Raw genomic sequence first — 12,964 nt, 5'->3', positions numbered from 1 at the left:
TCATTGGTTAACAGTTTTCCCAGGAGCATGTGCATTCCCAGGCTCTGAACTGTCCACACCTGCAGGCCAGGTGGCTTGCAGTGTAGCTGGAGAGCAAAACCAAAAAGAAAACAAAACCAAAGAAGCCGCCCGCCCACCCAAAAAGACTCATAGGTCCTGGCTCTTGGAAGCAGAAGTACACCAAAAAGGAGGCAAGAGTTGCACACAAAATTGTTTGAAAGGGTCCACAGGGATCTGAGTGGAGCAACTATCCCATTCTTCCCTAACTTTCATCCACAGGATCCAATTTATCAATAAAAATTGTCAATTCTAAACTCTAAATACGTATTCATTCTCAACTCAACAGAAAGGTGATCTCAGGGGCACCTGGGTGGCTCAGTTGGTAAGCATCTATCTTCAGCTCAGGTCCTGGGATCGAGTCCCCCCCCCCCCCCCCCCATCAGGTTCCCTGCTCAGCAGGGAGCCTGCTTCTCCATCTCCCACTCCCCCTGCTTATGTTCCCTCTCTTGCTATCGCTCTTTGTCATAAATAAATGAAATCTTTTTTTTAAAAGATGTTCTTAGAGTATAAATCATATTGTGTCATTCCTCAGCTTAGAATATAGTCCAAATTCCTCATAAAACTCTTCAAGTTCTGCCCTCTTCTCTTCAATGTCAATGTCTCCCTCATCCCTTATTTTCTCTAGCAGAATTTAAGTTCTTTGAGTCTTTAAGTTCTTTCTGCCTCAGGCCTTCCCTGAGAACTCTTCCCATCCCCTCCTGCACAGACACTGCCCACTGCCACCATTCCAGTCATTAAGGGATTGTTTTTATTTGTTAGTGTGTTCAATGTACAATGTAAGCCTCATGAGGACAGTGACTACTGTATCACCAATGCTGGGTGCACAGTTAACACTCAGTAAACAGGGATACCTAGGTACCTCAGTCAGTTGAGTGTCTGACTCTTGATTTCAGCTCAGGTCTTGGTCTCAGGGTTGTGAGATGGAGCTCCTTGTGGGGCTCCCTGCTCAGTGGAGAGTCTGCTTGGGATTCTTCCTCTCCCTCCCCATTTCCCCCTCCTCACCCTCCCTCTCTTTCTCTAATAAATAAATAAATCTTTAAAAAAAAATCCCACAGAATGTAAGCTGATGCAGCCACTCTAAAAAACATTATGGAGGTTTCTCAAAAAGTTGAAAATAGAGCTATCCTATGACTCAGCAGTTGGACTACTGGGTATTTACCCTAAAGATACGAATGTAGTGATCTGAAGGGGCATGTGCACCCAATTGTTTATAGCAGCAATGTCTACAATAGCCAAACTATGGAAAGAACCTAGATGTCCATCAACAGATGAATGGATAAAGAAGATGTGGTGTATCTATACAATGGAATACTATGCCACCATCAAAAAACGAAATCTTGCCATTTGCAACAACGTGGGTGGGAACTAGAGGATATTAAGCTAAGTGAAATAAGCCAATCAGAGAAAGACAATTATATGATTTCTGTGATATGAGGAACTTGAAAGGCAGGGCGGGGGTCGTCGGGGGAAGGGAGGGAAAAAATGAAATAAGATGGAAACGGGAAGGGAGACAAACCATGAGACTCTTAATCTCAGGAAACAAACTGAGGGTTGCTGGAGTGGAGGAGGGTGGAAGGGATGGGGTGGCTGGGGGATGGGCATAGGGGAAGATGTGTGCTATGGTGAGTGCTGTGAATTGTGTAAGACTGATGATTCACAGACCTGTACCTCTGAAGCAGGTTTTATGTTAATAAAAAAATAATAATAAAAAAAGAAAAAAGAATCCTATGATACTCAATAAATAATTTTTGGATTAGTGAGTTGATGTCTGGGTAGACTGGCTATTGGCGATTGTTTCCTTGTCCTAGCATAATTAAGTAGGAAGACTTACTTCCTGCTAGATATTCCTGAAATACATTCCTCTTTTCTCATTTTGGTTGAGGCTGAGTTTAAATCCTGATGCTTTCTGGAGGTGCAAAACACTAAACCTACTAGTCACTGTGATCTTTGCATAACTGGCCATGAGACAGTAGGTGTTTGAGGATTTTCATAGATTTCATTATTGTGTTAAGTATATAATTATTACTCAGTGGGCAGTGTTGTTACCATAAACATATCATTATTTGTTTGCATATGTACTTTTTAATATTAATAATTTTTATGGTATGCTTATTTGTGGTTGCTATACAAGTGATTTAAGCATTGGGAATTTGGAAATACAAACCACTACCCTTGTAATCTGAGCTCATAAAGAGATCCTTAGAATTCTTTGGAGACCAAATCACAATTCACTCAAATTCATTTAGATGGATACTTACAGATGATTTCCTAACCATGGAAATGAGCCAACGTGTTTTAAAATATACTTTAAAATAATTAGAATTGTCATGTTTATTAAAAAAAATATACGTTTAAGCCTTACAGGGAACTTCCAGGTCTTATCTGTGGTGATAAATGAGTTGTATCTGTTCTCTTGCATGAAATATATATTTACCAGTGGCTGATGTATAGACTGTCCTTAAAGCACAATTTTATTTTAAATATCTAGAGGGAAACATTGATCCCACATTTTTCATTTTATACTAATGAAGCTGATTGATTTCTAAATTACTTTGCTACAGGGATCCAGTTTAGGATTTAAAATCCCACAAAGACAAGATTTTCAGGTTACGAGGAAATTTTAATGCTCAGTGCCCAAGACACTCTTTATTATTAAGCTAGACACTTGGGGAGACCATCAGCTCTTTTCACTGCCAAAAAACCACTGGTGCATTGCAGTTGCACTCAATCTCACTGTGGTCTGACCTCGCCGGAAATTTCAAGAATCCTGGTTTTTGATATGGAAGCAATATGTTTGTTTATGACTCTGAGAGCGAGGCATAGGCCCAGAGGGCCTGTTCTCTCCTATTGGACTGTTCAAGGTTTTAGCAGCATTAACACCTCTGAGAAGCTGACATCAGAAAAAGAAACCCAAATTCCACTGAGCAAGCAAGTTTTTCAAGCTTTATTGAGGTATAATTTACATATCATAAAATTCCCTCATTTTAAGCATACAATTCAATGATTTTTAGTAAATTTACTGAATTGTGTAACATTTTTATCACTCCCATAAGATCCCTCGTGCTCATTTATAGTTAAACCCCATTCCCACCCCCACCCTGGGCAACCACTAATGTACTTTTTATCTCTAAGCGTCTGGCTTTTTTGAACATTCCTTATAAAGGGAATCATATATACACTATATCATCTTTTGTGTCTGGCTTCTTTTGTGCTGCATAATGTTTGTGAGTTTCATCAGTATTACAGTATACATCACTGCTTTGTTCCTTTTTATTGTCGAATAGCATTCCATTGTATGGATATACGACATTTTAGTTAGCCACTCACGACTTGATGAACATTTGGGTTGTTTCCAATTTTTGACTATTAAGAATAATTTTGCTGTAAACATTCACGTGCAGCTCTTTGTGCAGATATAATGTCTTCATTTCTCGAGGAGTGGGGTAGCTGGGTCTCATGGTAGGTTTTATGTTAAGTTGAACTCTTTAGAAGCTAAAAAAAAGAAAGTTTTGAGTGCATGGCTTGGTGAGCCACAGGGTTTACAAAGATAAATGTGAAGTAACAATTCTTTCTTCAAGAAGCTATGATTCATAAAAAGATAAAACAATTTTATAAATCGTTAGACTCCTGGAAATCATTGGACTATGAGAGAGAATGTGAAATACCATAGAAAGAGCATAAGAGTTTCTGAAGAAAAAAAAAAAAAGGGCTCTTCTCAACTGTAAGTAGAGAATATGTTCTGCAAAGTCCTCTGAGAGATGTCTTTGGGAATAGTTTAAAGATTTTAGGTTGATGACAAAATAATCAAAGTAAGAAGAAAGGAAAATACACGGAGTGCTGAGCAAACTGTAGGCAGCCTGGTATGGCAGGAAATTCAAGTGGGACTTCTCGGTCTCTTTCGGTTGAGTTCCAAGACTTGCATCACTGCCATAAAGGCCCGTCTCCAACATTCTAAATCAAGTCACCATGGACCTACAGCGGATGTGCTAAGAAATTTACAAAAGCTATTATGCCAGAGACCAGCTATTGAAGCGTAGGATCTGAAAGTTGGAAAAGAAATGAAATAGTTGGATGATGAAGAATTGTCTCCACTGTAACTGTCATCGAGCTTTCCACGTCTCACATCTGCTCGATCTCAGAGGAAAGGGGGGATGATTTTTTCAAGTGCAGGTCCATTACAGGTACTTCAAGGAGGCGGTATGATTGCCTTGATGTGTGTCTCCTGGGGTTTCGGCTTGAGGGAACAAAGCAAAAATAAAGAGGGCTATTTGGGTTGCCAACTGGACTTGTGCTGCCTGTGAGTGAGTGAGTGATGTGTGAGATTTCCGTGGGCTGCCTGGGTGGATGAGTTGGCCAGGGGTTATTTTCAAAAAGGATCTTGCCCAATAGGACTGTCTGGTAGAGCAAAGGACTGTGATGGGGTGCATGGCTGGGATGAAATGCCTGAATGTCAGAGACTAAGGCTTGGGGTCTTAAGAAGCAATCAGGAAAAAGGGCATTGCTCATGTCATGGGTTCTCCCCTCAAATCCCACAGAGCCCCCTACAAGAGAAAGAACCAGTCCTGGTGTCTCCATCACTTTCAAAGAGAGCCTGCTCCACATCATCTCAGTGTGAGACTGAGTTGGGTTCTCCTCCATGAACCCCCTATGTAGCTGGCCCAGCCCCGAGGTTGGGGGTGAGAGGCCATGGTTATTTAGTAGGAGAAGGTAGAACTAACAGACAGGATCGAAGTGGTCCACATTTCCCTTCTCTTACTGTAGGTTTTGGAGCCTGAAGCCCACATGGCCTGAGAAACAAGAGAAGCTTTTGGTTGAAGGAAGGGGCTGGATGGAAGTTTTATTATCACTGTGGATGGCGCTTTTATTTATTAAAATAAAACCATTGTTGAGATTGAAGGAAACTGGAGGAGTATTTATTATTCACAAATGACTCTGTGAGCTCCGAGACCTGCTTGAGATGTCACACAAGAGTAGAGAAAGCACTGTTGGCAGCATATTTAATGGCAGAGTGGTGGGAAAGAAGTGTTCTCTGCTGCACCCTCTGTCCCTACCACTTCCAGCTCATTCAATATAATGATTTATGAGGGGATGGAGGATGGATGAAGTAGGCTAGGGGGATTAGGTGAACACATGAGGAAGTACAGTCAAGACAAAAGGACAGAATGGTACAACATTGGGAATATAGTCAACAATATTGTTAACAGCTTTATGTGGTGACAGATGGTAACTAGACTTTTTGTGGTGACCATTTTGTGATGTAGAAAAGTATCAAATCACTATGTTGTACTCCCAAAATGAATATAATATCATATGCCAATTATTCTCTAGTTAAAACATTAATTAAAAATTTTTAAAAAATCACATTAAACAATATAATGATTCTAGGACTTGTGCAGAATTTAGTGAACCACAAAGACAAATTGGGACCAAATGAGAAAGATATTATAGGCCACTGGGAGAAAGTTGCATTGGCCAAGAGCAGATATTTAACAGCAGTTTTATGTTCAGAAGATCAATTGGGAAGCTGGGAGCAGGGCACTTTGATAAGATAAGAGTTCAAAATCCACAAATTTCTGAAGATCGTATACTAGTTGGAAACACACGATGAGACTATGGTGGTGGTGATAAAAAAAAAATGAAGTTGGGTCCTTAAAAGTGACACATATAAGACAACTTTGCCTTGGGGCACCTGGGTGACTCAGTCAGCTAAACGTCTGACTCTTGATTTCAGCTCAGATCTTGATCTCAGGGTTGTGGGTTCAAGCCCCGTGGTGGGCTCCATGCCCAGTTTAAAAAACAAACAAACGAAAAAACACTTTGTCTTTTAAAGTAAGCAGAAAGTTACACAACCATTTTTTTCCCTTGTTGTATTTAACATCTTAGTTCCCCAGAGAATCTCCTGGCAGCTTGAAACAGTTAATATACCATCCTAAGCACCTTAGCACAAGGGACTTCTTAAAATGGGGGTTAAGGAAGAGAGAATCTAGTCCATTTGTTTACTGAGCTCCCACAAGGCTGTCAGTAAACTAAGCAGAAAAACAAACAAACAAAAAACAAACCCAAGGACGGGAGAAAGATGGGTATATATTACCTCACTGCCATTATTTGAAACCAAACAGCGTGTTTCTACACATCTTGACACCCCCGAAGACCAAGAGGAAATGAAAAAGTTCAGACTGTAAATGTCAGTGAACCGCTAGATTATAGAATGAGTAGCAAAATATATTTGCAACCCTTAATGCAGTTAAGCAAAGCTTCAGGGAGACGCTGGAAATTTCTAAAGGAAGTTTTGATTTGCAATCAGTATGCTCAGGTTCTTATTAGAAAAATAGGCTTGATGTAGGCATGGGTCAGGGAGGGATAGCAGTTTTCACTTTCACTTTTTAAAGGAACATTCAGGCTGGCTTGCTAGCTATCTACTTTTTGGGAGGGAGATTTGGATACTCTGAATGACTAGGCCTATATGATTTGTATGTCCCTGTCTTCAAGACTCCTTTAAATCAATGAACCTCAAACCCTTCTATCTCTCCCTTCAGTTTCTTCATTTGAAAAATTAAGTTCTTGTAGTTCCGGCACGAGGCTGTTCATAGTCCAGCCGCCGTTTATGGAGTGCAGGACAAAACTTGACCTACGCTATCTCATTGGGTTCTGGGAGAACCCAGCGGGAGGTGCTTCACACATGAGGAAACAGACTCTGAGACTTGCTTTAAAGCACAGAAGTTAGACAGATGATGGATTGGGATTAACACCAGGGCTGTCTGACAACGAAGGTGGCTCTGTCTAGAATGAGTCAGCGTCGGAAATAAAACCATGAGGACCTCAGGGATGCAGAAGTGATGTTCAGGGCTGGAGCCAGTCACTGCCACACTAACCTAATACCCAAAGACTTTTATGTGGCAGAGAATGAAGCCTTCTCTTTGGACAAATGCATTTTATGGGCATTTTCTTGTGGCAGTTTACACACCACCTATTTACGTTCTACCTATAAGTGTTTCTAAGAATCCCTAATAATACATCAATATTCTTCCTCGCCATGGCAAATACATGGCCTGCTGCATGCTGTACCGCGGGGAAGTGGTGCCCAAGGACGTGAATGCTGCCATCGCTGCTATTAAGACCAAGCGCACCATCCAGTTTGTGGACTGGTGTCCCACAGGTTTCAAGGTTGGCATTAACTACCAGCCCCCCACAGTGGTGCCCGGGGGCGACCTGGCCAAGGTGCAGCGGGCCGTGTGCATGCTGAGCAACACCACAGCCATCGCCGAGGCCTGGGCCCGCCCTCGACTCTTCCCAAAGGCAATTAAAGAAGGTGGAGCTGGTGGTGGTTTTGGCTCCCCCATGGAGATCTTTGATATGTTTTTTGGAGGAGGAGGAAGAATGCAGAGAGAAAGGAGAGGTAAAAATGTTGTGCATCAGCTCTCAGTAACCTTAGAAGATTTATATAATGGTGCAACAAGAAAACTAGCTCTGCAAAAGAATGTGATTTGCGATAAATGTGAAGGCCGAGGTGGTAAGAAAGGAGCAGTTGAGTGTTGTCCCAATTGCCGAGGTACTGGAATGCAAATAAGAATTCATCAAATAGGACCTGGAATGGTTCAGCAAATTCAGTCTGTGTGCATGGAGTGCCAGGGCCATGGGGAACGGATCAGTCCTAAAGATAGATGTAAAAGCTGCAATGGAAGGAAGATAGTTCGAGAGAAGAAGATTCTAGAAGTTCATATTGACAAAGGCATGAAAGATGGCCAGAAGATAACATTCCATGGTGAAGGAGACCAAGAACCAGGACTGGAACCAGGAGATATTATCATTGTTTTAGATCAGAAGGACCATGCTGTGTTTACTCGGCGAGGAGAAGACCTTTTCATGTGTATGGACATACAGCTGGTTGAAGCACTGTGCGGTTTCCAAAAGCCAATATCTACTCTGGACAACCGAACCATTGTCATCACCTCTCATCCAGGTCAAATTGTCAAGCATGGAGATATCAAGTGTGTGCTAAATGAAGGCATGCCAATTTATCGTAGGCCATATGAGAAGGGTCGCCTCATCATCGAATTTAAGGTAAACTTTCCTGAGAATGGCCAGGAGACAGGAGACAGAGGCCAATATTCTTGACCATCTGGTTGGAGGGCTCGAAGCAGGCGTTGGTGATCTCTGCCACTGACAGCTGCTCATGGTAGGCCTTCTCGGCCGAGACGATGGGGGCATAGGTCACCAGGGGGAAGTGGATGCGGGGGTAGGGCACCAGGTTGGTCTGGAACTCCGTGAGGTCCACATTGAGGAATTTCCCTTCTTTGATGCCTAAGGAATTATTTTTGTCTTCCATGTTCCAAAGTTACTGTGGTGTGTCCTTTTATTTCAGGGGTATTTAATTTGTACGTATCAAAGTGAAAGCTCCCCTTTCTGTCCTCATTTACACATTTTTTTCTACCTCTTCTACCTCTAGTCTTTCGTTTCTGTTTCTTGCAGTTTTTCTTGATTGCTTCCTGTGCTGCATTTGTCAAAGTCCTTTTCTTTGCCCTTTATCTATTTTAATGTCACAGGGCACTCTCTTCTACCTACATTTTTCCTTCTGAACATCAGAGAGTCTCCCTTTCTCTGAAGGAAGCTCATTCTATCTCTTTCTCTTCTTTCCCAGCTTCTTTGGCTTTTAGCATCAGTCAAGCCTGGAGTGAAATCATCACCACTGGAATTGAAATCCTATTCACTGTTGGATATGGGATAGGTTACCTGATATCTTTAACCAAAGTTATCCCAGGAATAAGATAAGTTTATTTTCTTCATAGTGTTGTTGAGAATAATAAAACAGATAATGTATGTAAAGTTTCTGGTTTATACAAAGTTTTTCTCTTTTGTTCTTTTTTTTGGGGGGGCATTATTTGCACTTTCCTTTTTTTTTAATTTAAATTTTGCTTTGTTAACAGACAGTGCAATACTAGTTTCTGGAGTAGAATTCAGTCATGTATCCCTTACATACAACATCCAGTGCTCCTCGTAAAAAGTGCCCTCCTTCACCTGGGTGGCTCAGTCAGTTAAGCATCTGCCTTCAGCTTGGGTTGTGATCTCAGGGTCCTGGGATCAAACCCCACATTGGACTCCCTGATCAGTGGGGAGTCTGCTTTCCCTCTGCTCATGCTCTCTTTCTCTGAAATAAATAAATAAAATATGTAAAAAAAAAAAAAAAAGTGCCCTCCTTAATATTCTTCACCAATCTATCACATCCTCCCACTTGCCTTCCTCCATAAACCTCCATCAACCCTCAGTTTGTCCTCTATCATTAAGAGTCTCTTATGGTTTATTTCCTTCTCTCCCTGCCCCCCAACCCCATTCCCATATGTTTATCTCTTTTCTTTCTTAAATTCCACATATGAGTGAGATCATATGATACTTGTCTTTCTCTAACTAATTTCTTTCACTTAGCATAATACACTCTAGTTTCATCTACATCATTGCAGATGGCAAGATTTCATTCTTTTTGATGGCTGAGTAATGGTCCATTGTGTATATATACTACATCTTCTTTTTCCATTTGTCAGTTGGTGGACATTTGGACTCTCTCCATAGTTTAGCTATTGTTGATAGTGCTGTTAACATCAGGGAGCAGGTATCCCTTTGAATCTGTATTTTTGTATCCTTTGGATAAATACCTAGCAGTGCAATTGCTGGATTGTAGGGCAGCTCTATTTTTAACTTTCTGAGGAACCTCCATACTGTTCTCCAGAGTGGCTGCACCAGTTTACATTCCCACCAACAGTGCATGAGGGTTCCGTTTTCTCCAAATCCTTGCTAACACTTTTTATTTCTTGTGTTGTTGATTTTAGCCATTCTGACAAGTGTGAGGTGGTATCTTATTGTGATTTTGATTTGTATTTCCTTGATGATGAGTGATATTGAGCATCTGATCATGTGTCTGTTAGCCAACTGGATGTCGTCTTTGGAAAAGTGTCTATTCATGTCTTCTGCCCATTTCTTAACTGGATTATTTGTTTTTGGGTGTTAAGTTTGAGAAACTCTTTATAGATTTTTGAATACTAACCCTTCATTGGATATATCATTTGCATCTTCCACTCCAAAAGATGGCTTTTAGTTTTGTTGATTGTTTCCTTCACTGTGCAGAAGCTTTTTATCTTGATGAAGTCCCAATAGTTCATTTTTTGCTTTTGTTTCCCTTATCTCTGGCAACATGTCTAGTAAGAAATTGCTGTGGCTGAGGTCAGAGAGGTTACTGCCTATATTCTCCTCTAGGATTTTGATGGTTTCCTGTCTCACATTTAGGTTTTTCATCCATTTTGAATTTATTTTTGTGTATAGTATAAGAAAGTGGTCCAGTTTCATTCTTCTGCATGTTACTGTCCAGTTTTCCCAACATCATTTTTTGAAGAGACCATCTTTTTTTCCATTGGATAGTCCTTCCATGGTTGTGGTTCCAATTCTGGGTTCTCTATTCTGTTCCATTTATCTCTGTTTCTATGTTTATGCCAGTACCATATCATCTTGATGACTATAGCTTTGTAATTTAACTTGAAATCTGAAATGTGATGCTTCCAGTTTTATTTTTCTTTTATAGGATTGCTTTGGCTACTTGGAGTGTTTTGTGGTTCCATACAGATTTTAGGATTATTTGTTCCAGCTCTGTGAGGAATGCTGGTGCTATTCTGGTAGGGATTGCCTTAAATATGTAGGTTGCTTTGGGTACTATAGACATTTTAACAATGTTTGTTCTTCCAATCCATGAGTGTGGAATGCTTTTCCAATTCCCTTGGAATTTAAAGAATTGGTAGAATTGGTAGAATTCCCTTGGAAGCCATCCAGCCCTGAAGTCTTGTTTGTTGGGAGATTTTTGATTACTGATTCAGTTTCTTTGCTGGTTATGGATCTGTTCAAATTTTCTATTTCTTCCTGTTTCAGTTTTGGTAGTTTATATGTTTCCAGGAATGCATACGTTTCTTCCAGATTGCCTAACTCGTTGACATATAATTGCTCATAATATTCTCTTATGTTTGTATTTCTGTTCTGTTGGTTGTGATTTCTCCCCTTTCATTCATGATTTTATTTATTTATGTCCTTTCTCTTTTCTTTTTGAGAAGTGGCTAGGGGTTTATCAATTTTGTTAATTCTTCAAAGAACCAGCTTCTTGTTTCATTGATCTGCTCTATTGTTGTTTTTTATGAGACTGACACGCTACCTACTGTGCTAACGAGGCACCTTATTGTTGTTTTTTAAAAAAAATTCTATAACATTTCTTTCTGCTACAATCCTTATTATCTCCCTTCTCCAGCTGGATTTTGGTTTTATTTGTTGTTCTTTTCCCACTCCTTTAGGTGTAAGGTTAGGTTGTGTATTTGATATTCTTATTGCTTCTTGAGGTAGGCCTGTATTGCAATAAACTTTCCTCTTAGGGCTGCCTTTGCTGTGTCCAAAATGTTCTGGATTGTCATATTTTCATTTTCATTTGTTTCATGGTTTTTTTTTAAGATTTTATTTATTTATTTATTTGACATAGAGAGAGAGAGATCACAAGTAGGCAGAGAGGCAGACAGAGAGAGAGATTGGGAAGCAGGTTCCCCGCTGAGCAGATAGCCCAATGCAGGACTCTATCCCAGGACCCCGAGATCATGACCTGAGCCAAAGACAGAGGCTTAACCCACTGAGCCACGCAGGTGCCCCTCATGTTTGTTTGTTTTTTTTTTTTTTAATTTCTGCTTTAATTTTCTGGTTAACCCAGAAAATTCTTTAGTAGGATATTCTTTAACCTCCATGTATTTGAGGTCTTTCAAAATTTTTTCCTGTGGTTGACTTCAAGTTTCATTGTGTTGTGGTCTCAAAATATGCACGATATGATATCAGCCTTCTTGTACCAGTTGAGTCCTGATTTGTGACCCAGTATGTGATCTATTCTGGATAATATTCCATGTGCACTTGAAAAGAACATGTACTCTGCTACTTTAGGATGAAGTATTCTGCATATATCTGTTATATATCCATTCAGTCCAGTGTGTCATTCATTGCCATTGATTCTGCTGAAATGATCTGTCCATTGCTGTGAGTAGTATGTTGAAGTCCCCTACTATTGTATTACTATCAATATATTCCTTTATGTTTATTATTAATTGATTAATATTTTGGGTGTTCCCAAGTTGGGGGCCATAGATCTTTACAACTGTTGGATTTTTTGATGGATAGATCCCTTAATTATGATATAGTGCTCTTCTTCATCTCTTGTTATAGTCTTTGTTTTAAAATCTAGTTTATCTAAGTATGGCACTCTGACTTTCTTTTGATGTCTATTTGCATAATAGATGGTTCTCCATCTCTTCACTTTCAGTCTGTAGGTACCTTTAGATCTAAAATGAGTTTCTTGTAGGCAACATATAGATGGATCTTGGTTTTTTTTTAAATCCATTCTGATACCCAGTGTCTTTTGATTGGAGCATTTTTCCCATTGACAGAGTGATTATTGAAAGATATGACTTTAGTGTCATTGTATTATATGTAGAGTTGGTGTTTCTGGTGATGTGTTCTGGTCCTGTCTAGTCTTTGTTGCTTTAGGTCTTTTTTCTCCCACTCATAGAGTCCTCCTTAATATTTCTTGCAGGGCTGGTTTAGTAATCACAAACTCCTTCAGTTTTTGTTTGTCTGGGGAACTCTTTTTCCCTCCTATTCTGAATGATAGACTTGCTGGATAAAGAATTTTTGGTTGCATATTTTCCCCATTCAATACTTTGAATATATCCTTCCACTTTCTTCTGGCCTGCCAAGTTTCCATGGAAACTTGCTGTAAATCTGATCTGCTGCAAATCTCATCTGACTTCCTGGTAGGTTAAGGACTCTTTTTCGCTTGCTGCTTTCAGGATTCCTTCCATGTCAGTGTATGTTGTGAATTCAACTATGATATGCCTTGGGT

General features: G+C 40.1%; 1 protein-coding gene across 1 annotated transcript; it reads left to right on the top strand.

Moving 5' to 3' along the window:
• The first annotated feature begins 7,362 nt into the window (after positions 1-7,362).
• Positions 7,363-8,175, top strand: LOC125082974 (dnaJ homolog subfamily A member 1-like). The gene has a single exon (XM_047698886.1). The coding sequence runs from the start codon at positions 7,399-7,401 to the stop codon at positions 8,173-8,175; it is 777 nt and encodes a 258-aa protein (XP_047554842.1). The 5' UTR covers positions 7,363-7,398.
• Positions 8,176-12,964: the final 4,789 nt, after the last annotated feature.

Source organism: Lutra lutra, chromosome 13 (genome assembly GCF_902655055.1).
Source record: "Lutra lutra chromosome 13, mLutLut1.2, whole genome shotgun sequence".
NCBI lineage: Eukaryota > Metazoa > Chordata > Mammalia > Carnivora > Mustelidae > Lutra > Lutra lutra.
Note: the sequence above shows the minus strand (reverse complement) of the source record. Positions and strands in the feature narration are given on the sequence as shown.